The sequence below is a fragment of the Ceratotherium simum genome, chromosome 24 (genome assembly GCF_057802395.1).
Source record: "Ceratotherium simum simum isolate JZ-2026a chromosome 24, ASM5780239v1, whole genome shotgun sequence".
NCBI lineage: Eukaryota > Metazoa > Chordata > Mammalia > Perissodactyla > Rhinocerotidae > Ceratotherium > Ceratotherium simum.
This window is the reverse complement of record NC_141923.1, coordinates 24,949,167-24,965,282: the sequence shown is the minus strand read 5'-3', so window position 1 is coordinate 24,965,282 and position 16,116 is coordinate 24,949,167. Positions and strand designations below refer to the sequence as shown.

Here is a 16,116-nt window from a genome sequence, read left to right as displayed (position 1 = left end):
AACTCTGGTAATTATTTTGTTTATGCTATCCACCCCCCACCCCAGCTATATTGCCATGATCTAATAAATGGGCTAATATGCATTGGCTTTAGTTGACATGGTCTCCCTGTCTTTTTCTCATTCACTTTTACTACCTACTTTCCTTTCCAGGTGACCTCTACATGGCAGGTCTGGCCCAAGGCATGTACAGCAACCTCCCCAAGCTCGTGGCTTCCCGGGATGGCTTTCAGGGCTGCCTGGCGTCAGTGGACTTGAATGGGCGCCTGCCAGACCTCATCAATGATGCCCTCCATAGGAGCGGACAGATCGAGCGTGGCTGTGAAGGTACAACCTTTTCTCTTTCTAAGCTACAGGCTTATCGCAAACACCAAGCCCCTTTGCTGCCTCTGCCAGTGCCTCCTTTCTCAGTTTACCAGTCCTCTCATTCCCATTCACCATCTGACGTTGCATCACCATCAGTGTCCTCCTGTCACTGGCTCAGTATGTCAGGACATGTGCCACAGGCTTCAGGAATGTATGTTGGCAGATGTCTTCCCAGAGTCACATACTTGCCAATAGGGGACCTTTCCTGGCATTGACATCAGGCTTCTCCTGACTTGTGCCTTTGCTTCCAGCATGGCTGAAGGGGCATCAGGCTTTTATTTATATCTTCATACATAGGGACGTATGAATCAGAGACTTTTATATGGGTGTCACCATTAATAAAATGTTTCTTATGTCGCTAATAGCAACTGCATAATTTAATGCAAACCCAGCAGAAGGTAGGAAAACGATGTCAGAATGCCATGATGAGGGAAGAGAACTAACATTTATTGAGTACCTACTAGATGTCAGGCATCGTCAGGCAGTTCCTTAGTGTGTGTAGTGGAACAATACTGGCTTTGATGTTATAAAGACCTGGATTTAGGTCTAGGTAGTAGCCCTTGTTAGCTGTGTGACTTTTGGTAAGTTACTTAACCTCTCTGAACTACATTTTTCTCTCCTGTAAAATGGGACAATAAAACTTATCTTGAAAGGTAACGTACATGAATCAGAGAGATACGCAAAATGCCTGGTACGTACACAGTAGGTATTCAATAAACAGTAGGATTATTGTTTACAAACATTATTTCATGTGAGACATCTGGTAACATTGCATGCCCACCAATGCAGCACAACAAACCATGCTCAGCCTGTTTCTGTAGATGATCCACTGTCTCTTGAGATATAAAATTAATTTTACAGGGCTTGAGTCTAACAGTTCTTTACTATACAAACAATCTTGTTGTAACCAGCAGAGGGCAGCAGTGAGCATTTTCAGCCTTCCCCAGCTGCCTTGGGTAGGCGGAAAAGGTGACCGTTACCTATCTTGAAAGGCAAAGAGAATGTCTGACCCGTCACCAGGATCTATACATTCTTTTGTCTGGTTGAGCCTCACGGTCCTTCATTTGTGCAGTATACTGTATTTTCTTGTATCTCTCATTAATTTACCGCATCAAACCTGTTCGTTCATCTCCTAAGTGTTCAACTCCATTTATCACTCCTGTTTTTAACTAGCTTCCATCTGGGTTCACTTACCACCTTAAAGCACATTTTCATAAAATCTTCCCATCAACTTCCTATGCTGATTTGTAGTATGGAAGTCATTTTCCTTTGCCCAAGAGTCAGTTTCCCATGTTGCACTAGTAACAAGACTGATTGTCCCCGTAGCCCTCTCCAGTTTTCCTGTAGCCAGAAATATTTCTTAAATTCTGTGGACCAAATCCGGTGTGTGTCTATAGGGGGGACAGGGGTTTGGACTCACCAAGCACTTAAAGTAGCCACTTTGCTTTCTTCCCCTGAAAATGTACAATTGCATACCACTCAAGAATTTTTGTCTCTTTGGCCTGCTCTCAGTTCTTACAGGTGTTAAAAGGCAAGCCTGAGGTAGAGGCAGCATTTGGGAATTAAATTGAGTATCTTAGTTTAGAAGACTGTGGAATGACAGTAATTCCAGTTATCCTGGAATATTAATTCTATCAAGTTTCATAAGATAAAAGCGTGTCTTAAAAAGCACAGACACACTTCAAAAGTTAAATATTTTTATCATGCCATCCATTCTTCAGATTTAAAAGTTAGTAAGCATCATCCGTTTACCTCTACAGCAAGGTTGCCTGATAGAAATATAATGTAAGTCACATACGTAATTTTAAATTTCCTGGTAGCCACATGTAAAAAAGGTATAAAGTAGCAGATAAAGCTAATTTTAATTTTACATTTTATTTAACTGAAACCAATATATCCAAAGTATTATCATTTCAGCATGTAATCGACATAAAATTGTTAATGAGACATTTTACATTATTTTTTTCACATTAAGCCTTCAAAACTGAGTGTATATTTTATACCTGCAGCACACCTCAATTCAAACTAAACACCTTTAAAATGCTCAATAGCCACGTGCATCTATGGCTACTGTATTAGAAGCACATTTCCATATAGAATATAAAAATCGGGATGTAAGGAAAGAAAGATGTGTTATTGGATTAAAAGGAAGGCTAAACAAACTTTTATAAAAGTGGATTAAAATGTAGGGTATAAAGGAGGGAATGGACATCACTTAAGAGAGCTTTAAGAGAAACAGAGCATTAGTGAAAGGAAATTACCCATCAGATGGGAGAAAATGTTCCTATCCCTTCCTACAGCTCTATGTGCAGCTTGGCATGACTCATCACATACATTATGGTGGATTCCGACCTTCCTCTGAGTAGGGGTGATTGTTCAAAGCAGAATATTGTGACTTGATGGCCCTATCATTCGAATCTATGGCAAATCCCATGGGCCTAATAACACTGCACTCTATTGCCATGGAGATAATTACGATGGTTACCCATGAAGCATTATGACTGCCCCACTGGGTGGGATAAAGTGGAGGATGAATGCTGAGGGAGGAAGGTCCTTGTTTGTTGTACACAGATGACTTGGATAATTAGCCTAAGTGGCCAGGAAAAATGGCCAAAAAGTGGGTTAAGGCATAAATTACTGTCATTGGAAGTTTGCACCATTGTGAGTAAGCTCTTGTAAGAGATCCCAGGAGCTTTGTAGGGCACTGTGGAAGATGATGGGGAGGGAAATGAAGGGCACAAAACCTTGGAGAGACTGCAAAAAAGCGTCATTGTCATTCTGAATCTCTGTACATAGTGTGGAGCCCTCAACTGGGCCTTTGAGTGTTAACAGTATAGGAATCATAGGAAATTGAACACATTTCTTGATTTATCATTTCTATGTATAGAATAAGAAACACGTAGGGATGAGGATTTGTTAGTAAAAACTAAGACCTGGATCTCTTTAAGACGGTAGATGTGTTTTATTCTCACATATCTGGGCTACACAGGCCAGGATATATCATATGTTCTTGTCAAAGTCATTGATAATGATACTTCAAGATCCCTAAGTAGTAAATGTATTACTTTCCCTATTATCTGGCCTCAAAGAGTCCAAAATTATTTTTAAAACATATTAATCTAATACTCTTTGGCTCTCCATTTTTTATGGTAAGAAAGAAAAAAAATCTTGAACGAGGATTTGATTTTATGTCTCTAATATATGCAGAGTGTATAATTTAGAATTAAGTGCAATTTCTGGATGACAACTAGCCAACATCTAGCTTTGACTTGCAACCTCTCAATTTGGATTAGGAGTTTTTAATAATGTCTGGTTCAATACTCAGCTGGTAAATATCTCTTTCTATCTTGAGGCCAGCTTTGCTGCAGAGACCAAGGCATGTAGCGGCTAGAAATGCAATTCCACAATTGCTGATGGTAAACATCTGAGAGAAATACAGGTGCTTTCTTTCAACACCGGCATGAATAAACGAAAAGGACATTGGTTTTTGCGCACAGCCGTTTGAGTTTGGCTATATTTTTATAAATTAAAAAATAAATTGAGCTCTTTGGTGTTCCCAAATCACCTTGATACAAATGCCCAGTTCCAGTACCACAGTCCTTAGTGGCATTTTCAGGAAGTTACAAGGAATGATCCCAAGTGACTCTCCCATGCTTAACTCCTAAATGTTCAGAATTATTTTTGTGGGCCCCATCTTGTTGTGCACATGTGTCTTTCAGTCTGGCCACACACTACCTTTATTTCTTGATGTTTATCCTGACTGATGGAAAGTCATTTTTCTGGACCCTATGCCTTGGGGTTGGCTGTGTGGATGTGGGGAGGCTCTTGTTTCCACTGCCTGTGCTTGTCAAGTCCTGTATTTCCCTGCCCTGCTCTGCTGACGTGGCTCTGATGAAGCCTGCTCCACCCCAGTCTGTGCATCCCCCGTCTGTGCTGTCTCTGGAGAACCTGTAGAGCATTTCAATTGTCTGTCTGAGTGATGTTGGTTATGCCGATTGTATTTTCGTTTCTGTAATGTTACCCTGGTTGACTCTACCTGTTACTAACCTCTGGTTATTGTTTTCGCCTTTTCTGTTCTTTTGCTAACAAAGTTGCGTTGACCAAAGCTGACCTGCAAGGTAGACAAGGTTCTTGTTCCCATTACCACTTTGGACTGAAAGATGCCCTGTGTAACCCTTGGTATCTTTTCTTTAGAGGCCTTCAAGCTGTCACACCTCTTGGACAGTGGCAGTCACAGGGAGGGGGCTGAACCATGTGTTCTTCAGAAACAGTGGCAGAAAACCCAGATCCATGCCTGAAAAATACCAACAAAGGCGAGACCACTTGGGGATGGGAGCATGATTCCATTTTGGGGGGACCAAAGAGGTTTGACAGCATCCTATACTGTGACTGCCCACAAACGTATTAAACCATGTCTGGAAATGGTTAATGCCTCCTCAAGGAGTTGCCTGGGAGGGATTCGCTCCTTTTACTTCATTCACTATAGAGAGAAGGCAGCACTTGGAAAAAGAAAAAGAAAAAGAAAAAAGACCACTTGAGTTCATAATTTATTATTTTCTGGGTCAAGGAGGTCATTTCTCAAAGTAGGACTTTTGAGTGCTTGGGCTTGTGAAAGAGAATGCCATTTTCTCTTACCTCATTTTAAAGAAATTTTTAGGCATTTGGGAGATATTAATGTCATTAAAACATTCTGGAGATTTATGTTTCCTATGGGGAATTTTGGTTGAACACTTTAATTTCCTGTTTTGTGGTCTAAAGAAAATGATTCTCTTGGGGAAGAAGAGGATCTGTTGGTTTTATCTTGAATACCCTTTAACGTGCCTGCATCTTAGATGTCCGTGAATATCTACTGCAGAAACTGCTTCTTCTACTATTCAAAAAGGCACCTTTCAAAGTCTGTCATGGTCCACTGGTCCTGTGGTGTCGGGCTATTTTGACTCAGAATAGTAAGTCATGAACAGGCATTTTAGGTATCTTTTGGCTGAGAGTTAAACAGGAGATTGAGCCTCAGACGGCCTCAGTGAGTTTGCAGTCAGCAAAAATTGTTAGAAGAGGTTAAGATAAAGGTAGCTTTAAAAAAATTACTTTTCACCTAAATGATCATTTACTTTGCTGTGACTTACTGGTTACATGTCATGTAGGTAACCAGTACAAGTGTCTACCTCTCCGGGGCACATCAACTGACTGAGGTCTCTCTCTAACTATTTTACTGTAACTCTTTTGTCTTCATCCCCTCTTAGCAGATTCACATATATGCTGATATTTAATAAAAGTCATGAAAAGAATATGCACTGGATTAGTACTTTGAAGTCCTAGGTAGCCATACAATAGCTTTCAATTTCAAAGTATGTAGGGCCCTTTTGGTAATACTGAAGGCTGTTTTCGAATATTCTGTTTAATTGTCAAAATAGATCTTCCACATGTCACTCTGTAAATGGAGGGGAGGGAGAAGGGGGCAGGATTTGATCTATAATAAGAGACAATCTAAAGTTGTCAAAGCTCCTTATGATCAGATTTATTAGATAATCTAGACAACTGCATCTCCTCCTTCTAGACTTTACCATTCTTCATGGTAAGAACTATGTGGATTTTGAATCCCCAGAACCTAGCATAGGTCTTATTACATAGGAAATGTAAACTCCATATATAGGAAAATGATCTTAAAGTTCCTATCCAAAGGAAAAAGGGTTTGTAGGAATCATGCAAAGAACTGGTTGATTTCTATGCCTATTGTAAATTGTTGACCGAAGTGGAGATACAGATTTGAGGACATAAGAGTTTGGAGTATCTTAACTTTCCCATTTGTAGAAGCAGTTTAGTCATCGGTATGGTTGTTATGTTATTACTCTGTTGACCCAAACTCTTCCATTCTTGTACTGACTTGACAGTCTCTTTGTTTGTGGTAGGAGCTGTTATTCTTTGTAATTATGTTTGAGTCATCTTACTCTTTCCCCGTATTGTGCCAAAAGACCTTTTGGATGCAAATGCCTCTACTTTTTATTTTCTTGACATTGGGTTATAGACCGTTACTCATGCTGACTTTTTCAGCCACAACCTGTGGGCACAGATAGTACTTATTACCATTAAACATGAAGGGCAGTTAAAAAAAAAAACACATGACAAAGAAATGAGACTGTCTGAAATGTAACGGCAAATGGTATTCAGAAGGAAATATAACAACGGGTCTAGGAAGTAGCATAATGAGTCTGGACAAGTCAACAGCTTGTGTCCTCTTGTTATCATGGTATTAGGGTGGTGATTTTTAAAAATTTTTATTTATTTTAACTTATGCAGTTATCATGTTGTTCAATTTATCAGGAACTCAGCTACTCCTATGTGTCAGGTACTCAGCTTGGTACTGGGGTTACAGATGAGATATAGTCTCTGATTTCAAATGAATCAGTAAGAGATCAGCCAACAATTACAATGCGGAGTGAAAACTGCAGTGCTAGAATGGATACGGAGCGTGCTGTGTGGGCATGGAGGAGGGCTGCTGGGCTGAGTGGGGTGGTGGTGGTTCGTGGTGGGTGCTCAGGGGATGTTTTCTCAGGCAGGGTTTCAGCTGAGTCTAAAGGACAACATGTTTTGGGTGGATGACAAGTGGAAGCGCATTCAAGGGCTTGGCCAGTTTGGGGATTCAAGAAGCTCAATTTGGCTGAAATAATGTGCATGTGGGGATGTGATCAACAATGAAACTGGAGCGGTAGGATGGAGACAGGTGATAACAGGCTTTCTGTGTGAGGCGTTGGACTTTACCCCAAGGGCTCTGTAAGGATGCCAGAGACCTGGGTCAGATTTTCATTTTACTAAGATCACTCTGACACCATGGTAGAGAATGGATGAGAAAGACGAATTGGAAGCATAGAACAGAGTTAAGAGGGAAGTAGCATGTTCCAAGACAGAAGCAAGAGGCATGAACCTGATGCCCATTACTTTAGCTGCCTAAGAAGGTAAACATGTTTTCCTCCCAGATGAAACCTCTGAGGAGTAAGGAAGAAAATTTGTCTCCTGTTTCTTTTCCCCAACCCCTACAGTGTTGCTCTGTTTCATAACTGATACATTTATATATTAGGACAAAAAGTGTCAAGGAAGAACTTCATTGACTGCCCTGGTTCAGGTCAGACTTTGCATCTCTTCAGGCTAGGAGAGGGAGTGGGGGCTCCCTTGAGGCACATGGGAGGTGTTGCATGGCTGAGAGGTGCAGTGCCTTGAATCTCAGGGTCCTTTGAATGAATTACACTATCTACAGACCTTTCAGAAGTAATTTTCGAATTTCTTTTTATTTGCAAGAGGGGTATTCCTTGAGAGAAGAAGATACCCTAAATCTTATCCATTTAAGAAACGAGCTGTACAACTATAAAATAAATATTAAGTTTGACCTGTTGGGAAAGAGTCATAAACAATGAGAAATAAAAGAATAGCTCTTTATTGGCTTAGGTGGTTAATCAGAATATCCTCTTCTCACTTTCCATTATAATTCCCCTTAGCAGGTTCTATTTCTGGAGTTGAATAGCTTCATTTCTAGAAATGTAAAGTTGTCCCTCTACTCAGATGGTGGGCAGGTGGGTGGGGGGACCAAGGATTGATTAGATCTGGTTCTAAGTGCTGCGTATCTGAATAAGTCAATAAGTGTATTGGCTTTAGATCCCTTGAAAACCTGAAGATTCTTTCAAGTCATTTTAAGTGAGAGTTGGCATCAGCCAAACACTAGTAGGTAAAGGGAATTTTAATTCTCCGACTTTCTTTACTGTGAGGAATATAGTTCCCCACTTCAATTTCTCCAAAGTTAAGGGCTGTATCACATTCTCCATTGTATTTTATGTAATAAAATGTAGCATTTGACCCAATATAAATCAGTCCCTCAAAAATGCTTTGCATATGGGAAATAATAAGCAAGACAGGAATTAAATGGAACTTCCCACAATGGTTCCTGCCCCCTGTCCCTCAACATTGCATGACAGAGGTTTCTCACAAGAGAATTGTGTAATTATGACTTACTACCTTAATGCATCTTGTTTCTTAACTCCTGACTGACTACACACTCAACTAAAATGGGTGGAGAGACGCTGATTTTCCTTTCCAACAGAATTGTTAATACCCTTTACTGAAGGTCTACTTAGTATAGGCACATGCTAAAGGCTTGGCATATTGTATCTCCATTATGACCATGACCTTGTATAGTAGATATTGTTATCCTCTTTTCATGGATGACTTTATAGGCTTTGTGTATGTTATCTCATTTAATGTTCGCACTATGTGAGGTAGTGACAATTTCTGTCTCCATTATATAGATGCAGAAACTGAGGTTCAGAGAGTTTAGTAGCTAGCCCAAGGTCACATTGCTAGTAAGTGACAAAGCTGGATTTTAAAGCCTGGGACCTTTTCCCTGCTATGCCATATGGTGTGAGTGGATTTGCCTATTTCCAAAACAGAAACAGTACACGGATTACCAGAGAGTATCTGAGATGTCCCCCAAGCTGACTTTTTGGTAGATAGTTTTCATATCAATACTATTCCACTAACTTCTTGATGATATTTGCCCAATTTTAATGAGGAAAGTATTTTAAATTACCTGTCTTTTTGTTGAGCCTGGCCTTCAAAACCCCTTGTCTCTCTCTCTGTTTTAAAAAATACCCTCTCACATTGAGGGTATTATTCAAAGTGAAATAAGTCAGAGGGAGAAGGTCCAATACCGTATGACTTCCCGCATTAAGTAGTAGATAATAACAACAACAAACAAACACATAGAGACAGAGATTGGATTGGTGGTTACCAGAGGGGAAGTGGGGAGGGAGGAGGGCGAAAGGGATAATTCGGCACATGTGTGTGGTGATGGGTTGTAATTAGTATTTGGGTGGTGAACATGATGTAATCTATGCAGAAATAGAAGTATAATAATGTACACCTGAAATTTATACAATGTTATAAACCAATGTTACTGCAACAAACAAAAAATTTAAAAAATAAATAAATAAATAAAATAAAAAATACCCTCTCCTACCCTACAGGCTGCTACATCAGTGCTTATAAAAGAAAGAAAGGCAGAAAATGAGGCTTCAGTTTACATCATTTGAAGCAGCATCGACTTTTGAGGGCCTGGTCATGATTTGAAGGAATGATCTAATCATTTGACCTTTATGACCCAGGCATCCTCTGAAAATAGGATAGATTGAACAAGAAGGCTTTGTGATGCCAGCCATTCTCTCACCTTTACAAATACCCCATCAGAGGCAGGCATCGACTTGCACCTCTCCGTTTTCATGGAAGTATCACGTGGGTACATCGCTGTACTCACAAAGTGTGATTATGCTTTGCGGTTCATTGACCATCGAGGGCAATGCTGTGCTGGAGCTGACACCAGCTCAGGAATTTTCAGGAATCTCACGAGCTGGTTGACATCATGTAACATCTATTAGCCTGAAAGTGGCTGTGGTGGGAGTATTTTACGCTATGGTAATCAAGTCACAATAATGTTAAGATGGGGTTTTGTTATTTTGTTTTCCTTGGAGTTCTGGTTGTTAAATATTTACCAGCACAGGACCAATCAAAGGCCATTGGAGATAAAGACCTCATGAGGGCATCTTGGTTTCAACCATTTCCTATGCCCATCTTGACTTATTTTATACCTAATGTATGATGAGAGGACTGAAGTGATTGAGAAGAATAGGGGTGTTATTGAAACTGCCCCACATGCTGGATTTTATTTTTTTTAGCAAAGAATGCACTCTTTTTTTTTTTTTTTGCTGGGAAAGATTAGCCCTGAGCCAATATCTGTTGCCAATCTTCCTGTCTTTTTTTTTCCCTCCTCAAAGCCCAGTACATAGTTGTATATTCTAGTTGTAAGTCCTTCTAGTTCTTCTATGTGAGCTGCCACCACGCATGGCTACTGACAGACCAGTGGTGTTGTTCCATGCCCGGGAAATGAACCCTGGCTGCCAAAGCGGAGAGCGCAGAAGTTTAACCACTAGGCCATCAGGGCTGGCCCCATGCTGAATTTTATTGTTAGTCTTTTTCACTCATCATCCTAACCAAATGACTTTTCTGAACCCTCATTTGAGGAGAGAAAACCATAAGCACCTGAACATGCTTGATAAGGGCAATTTCGATAGCTTTCTGAGCATTAACCAGACACAGATCCTGCCTTCAAGACAAAAAAGTAAGCAGATCTTGGGAACATAGCTGCTCTTAGGTCTTTATGGTATTTATAATAACATTTAGGACCCTGTTCTCTGGATTTGCTTAATCTCCTGTAAAATGGGAACTAGAGCATTCACGTCTTAGTCGGCTCTGTATGAAGAAAGCCACTTGACACATTTAAGGATCACTGCTTTCTTATTTTAAAATTAAATAGAAGTGAATTGGGTTTCTGCCAATTGAAAGGGATGAATCTTATGTTGTCTGTAAATGACTCTCCTCAGAAAAGCCAAGGGAACCCAACAGTGTACATGTAGATATACACTCTGAGAGCTATAAAAGTAGCTTTCCTGAAGAGACCAAGACACATACGCAGCTTAAGTCAGTAGGCTATGTCTAGTGTCGTGAATACCCTCCCTGAAGCTTCCATGCTTTAATTCTTACATTTTAGCAGTAGAGACTGTAGATTGCTCAGGAAGCTGGTAAGGGTCTTTCACACATATACACATGTACATACACACACAAGCACAAATACGTCATGCATCTATGTATATTCATCTTCCTTTTTCTATTTTCTATTTTTCCTCCTTACCACCCAATTACTGCTCACTCATTCCTCCTCTATGAAACAATGTAAATTTAAAAATGTAAAAGTGGAAAGGTTTATGCATTTATGAGGAGTGGAAAATAAAGTTGAAGGTGGAAGATGAGCTCTCAGACAGTTCATGGCAACTCTCATAAGGCCCCTTCCCATGGCAGCTGTGCTTTGTACGGGGGGAAGGGGCAAAACCTTTGGTTGGCTCAAAGTTCTGCTATGATGATGCTTCACATTCAAGTTTCACTCATAGATTCTTAGCCCTTTGACAAGCACCTCATGCTTTGAGACTAAAGATGAAGGATATTGTTAAACCAACTCTATCTGGTACCTACGCCTAGGGAACCAGCCTTGGGCCTTTAGGATAAATGAACATTGGGAACTATACCAGATATATTACCTCCAGACGCCCCCTCTCACCAAGCCCACCTCCCCAATATGGCCAAGAGCAGCTGGTGCTGGTTTAGCAACATTTATCTATTTTAAACTGGGATGTTTGAGGCATAGGTTTGGTTATGTCTCCTTGGGCAATAACAGAGGGAAATACACTCTGATACAAGTGTCCAGGCAGCACTTCTGTCTCAAGCACCTGCAAGTAATAAGAGACACTCTGTCAACTTTTGATTTTCTAAACCGTGAAAAGGAGTTGCCTGAATCAGTTTGCATGTACTGCAAGGGTGGATTTTAGCCGTAACAGGCATGAAATGACTGTCTGGGACAGTTCTCAGAGAGAAAAACAATCCCCAACTCAAGTAGAATGATGGGAAATTTGTGGCAGCCCTAACAGTTATCATCTGAAGAAAAATAAAGAAAAAAGACTCAATGTGATGCTTTCCAGTGAACAAAAAATAGATCTGGGAGTTAGAAACCGAAGTACTAACATCACTGACAACTTATTTAGTCTTTTCATGCATACTTCTTGTCACTTTCCCTCCTGTATAAAGAAAAGTCACCATCTTTTGTCAAAAGGATATATGACTATTTTAGTGAGGATTGATTGCACAGCAAATACAGAAGTAATATACTATCCCTATACAGGGACTCCCTAAAGCCTTAGTGCAGTTTTAAGCTATTAATAATACAGTAAAACTTACTAAATATGTAATTCCAAAGGTTTATGTTATCTTAGAATGTCTGGAAGATTAGGTTGATTTGGAAGAAAGTTTTAGATAAAATTATTATTATTAAGTCCCTAAGAATGTCTGCTATGTTTATAAACATATGCATTTGATACAGATTTTTGTTTATATAATTGGACAAAACCAGATCTTCCTGTTTATTTTTCATTGAATTTTGAATTGAAATGGCATTTGAAAATTTTCCTTGTAAAATAAAACACACTTTTACATTAGAATGTCATCTTTCTCTGATTGTAGGTTAGAAATACCTTAAGTTGCTCTTGTTAATCCAATGGCAACACACACACACACGCATGTACGGGCACACACGCACACACATACACGCCCCTCTGGCTTACCCACATCCATAGAGGTTAGGTGGATCAGATATGTAGTTAGCAAGCTTGGGTTTGTAACTGCACTCTGCTTCTTGTTTCCTGTGGAATCTTGCAAAAAATTACCTGTTCTGTGACTCAATTTACTTTTCTGAAATCCTTGCCTTCCAACTCAAACAACAGTCAAAAAATTTGGTTAATTTTGAAGTTCTTGATGTCTTCCATGTGAAATTCATTCCTGTTTTTCTGATTCTTTATTACTTTTAATTATAATTGTTTCATTAGGTGTTTATGAAGATTAATTAAATTAATACCTGAAACACGCTTAGTGCAGTGTCTGGCACATAGTAGGTGCTTGCAAGTCCCTTGTTCTGTTATTGTTAGATCCTCTCTCTGACTTGTACAAGATCATCTTATAACAGTGGATGTCCAGTTAGAAGCATTGTTGAAAAGTTTCTCTTTTTTTTTTTCCCCAGGGAATTTTGGTATGTTTCTCTAATTTCTCTCTCTCTTTTACCTATTTTTTAATTTTGGAGACACTGCTATCTATGAGAAATAGAGACAGATATGAAATAAAATCTATTCAGGAAAAGATGTACTTAAATAGTTTGAAGTAAGAATAAGAGCTTATATTATCACCTAGAAAGTGTTTTAGAGTCTAGTCCAAACTCTCATTCATCCAATATGGTGTTTGCAGACTGTCTCTGGGCACTGGAGACACAAGAGTTCTTGTCTCAACTTCTGGTGAGATTGAATGAGTCTAATAGTTAAATCAGGGGAGGAAATGTGGTCAATTAAATACCACCACCACCATCACCTCAAAAAGAGTTTGACTCGAAGTAGAAAATTGCTGATACTGGTAAATTCTATGGGTAAATTGTTAGTTAGGACAACCACTTGGCTTGAAGTCACAAAAGAATGACTTTTTTTCTTTATTTTTTGATTCTTTTGTTTTTTCTTTCATTCAGTATTACTTTCTGTGCCCTTACTTTATACCAAATATTTTATCAGAAATTAGAGACATAAAGGTGAGGAAAACAGACAAGACTTCTGCCACAAAGGGCTTATATTCCAGAAGGATGAGATGGACAATAAAGAATTTAATAAATAACTTAGCTACAGACCATGTAATTGTTGTGAGTTACATAAACAGGGAGATATGATGGACAGTAAATGAAATGCTGGTGGGGACTTCCTTAAACAGTGTAGTCAGAAGAAAGCTCATTTTAAGCTGAAACTTAAAGAAAAGAATGAACCAGTCATTTGAAAATCCGTAGGAAGGACATTTCAGGACACGGGTCAATAAGAGCAAAGGACCTTGAAGGTAGGGATGGGTGTGAAGTGTTAGAGCAGGGCTCCTGGAATGTGAGCAGGCCTCAGAACCACCCAGATGGCTCGTCCCAGTCGATTTCTGAGCCCCCAGTCGGTAGGTCTGTACTTCTCGCAAGCTCAGCGATACAAGTGTTGTTGATTCGGGGTCCATGCTGTGAGCACTATTGCGTTAGAAAGGAACTGAGAGGAGGAAGGGGTGGCTGGAGGATTGTGAGTTGGTGGCAAGTAGTAGGAAATGAGGCTGGAGAAGGAGGCAGGAGCCCTAGGATCTCAGCCTCAAAAGGAGGTACAAATTTGGGGCTGGTCCAGTGGCCTAGTGATTAAGTTAGCGTGCTCCGCTTGGGTGGGCGGCCCGGGGTTCACAGGTTCGGATCCCGGGCATGGACCTACGCACCACTTATCAAGCTGTGCTGTGGCAGGTATCCCACATATAAAAGTAGAGGAAGATGGGCACGGATATTAGCCCAGGGCCAATCTTCCTCAGCAAAAAGAGGAGGATTGGCAACAGGTGTTAGCTCAGGGCTAATCTTCCTTACCAAAAAAAAAAAAAGGAGGTACAAATTGAGTCTTCAATGGATGGAGAAGTCATTGCAGGTTCTCCTGGTCCTAACTGAAGTGATTCTTGTTCTTAGATGATTACAATGTAGTCAGTCTTGGAGGATTATCTGATTCTGCATGGCACTCACCCCTTAAAGCATATAAAACAAATTCCGTGGAATTTGGAAATAACCTATAATTTCCTCTGGATTCGATTCCTGACTGACCTTTGACAAATGGGACAGCTTGCTGGCTTTGCAGAGCACAGACATTCTCCCACACTCAGGTTTTGGAAATAATCAGGGGGCTCCAGGGAACAAGTCAGGGGGCTACAATTCAATCAACTCAACATTTACTGAAACACTTGCTCTGCATCTGGCACAGTGTACTTAGTGCAGCAAGGACATGACCAAAGCGTATTACATGATTTCTAACAGCAAGCGGCGTTCAATCTTGTGGGGATAAATAGTAGGAAAAAAAAAACATGAAGCAATTAGAGGCTTATATAAGCAGAGGACAGTGCAATGTGTAATAAAGTGTTAAATTCAATATTATCATATGTAAATGTTAATGACGCAGATAATAAATGCCATGGCCTCTAAGAAGTGGGAGAATTGTGTGAAATTACAGGGGACTATTTCATATGGGGGAGGCATTCCAGCTAGTCCTTGGAAAATGGTTGAAATTTGGCTAGAGAGGAGGGGAAAGGCATGGAAAAGGCTTTGTCTTCAGATTCGATCAACATGCAGAGAATTATTGTGTTTTCCCAAAGTTTTTGCTGTTCTGCTGCCTTTCAAGGGAAAGCCTTCCATGTGTTTCTGATTCTTGAGTACAATTGAATTACCAGCCCATTGTCTGCTGAGAACTGTTTGGTCAGGGAGCCCCATGGACTTCTTAGAAGCTTTTATCCTTTGAAAGAAGCTGTCCTGATTTGCCATTGTTAATGAAACTTGTACTACACAATGCTTAAGTTTAAGACCCACTGAGAACATGACGACATACCTCTTTTCCTCTCCACATGGGGGAACCACATGACATATAGGAGCTGTGGAAACTCAGCAGCAGTGCCGCTCCCCCAGCGTTAGGAATTGTCTTGAACTTTCTTATGTCATATCCTAATAACTTTGTATTAGAAGTGATGGTCTGTACTGCTTCCACCCTTCATGAGTAAAAACAAAATATCTTGCCACCCAGAAGATCAACCCTTTGTGGTCGTGCATCTCTTTTGGACGTGCATCCTTAGGACCCTGCATGCTTACATTGCAATATTCTGTGCCTATGTGAGGCTTAGCTTGGAATTTGTGAAATATGCACTTATTGTAATGGATATATTTTTATTCTGTCAAGTGAATTTTTGCTTCAGATTCTGACTAATACATTTGACGAGTCAAAGGGCTCACCTCCTTTGCTGAGGCTCTCTGGGAAATGCACGGAGTTATCCTGAATATTAAGATATTTCCTGTTAGCTCAGAAATTTTCAAAAGTGTAGGTTTATCTTTAATCCCAAGGTTAAGGCAAAGATAGAAGTGAAAAAGAGAATGGTTCAAGACCTAAAGAGAGATTTTAATGGCAATCTGTAAGGCAGAGAACACCAGACTTTTCAATTGCTCACACCTATTCACAAAAGATTTTGAGAATGCCCCCCAAATAAGTATACTCATTTATATATTATACAGGTGTATCATTATACTTATATATTACC

General features: G+C 40.0%; 1 protein-coding gene across 1 annotated transcript in view; it reads left to right on the top strand.

Annotated features, from left to right (window-relative positions):
* LOC101397659 (neurexin-3) overlaps positions 1–16,116 on the top strand; it is a 964,554-nt gene that overhangs the window by 159,254 nt on the left and 789,184 nt on the right. Inside the window, exon 5 of the mRNA XM_087448107.1 lies at positions 151–324. Within this exon, the coding sequence (XP_087304233.1) occupies positions 151–324 (174 nt within the window). The remainder of the gene's footprint in view (positions 1–150; positions 325–16,116) is intronic.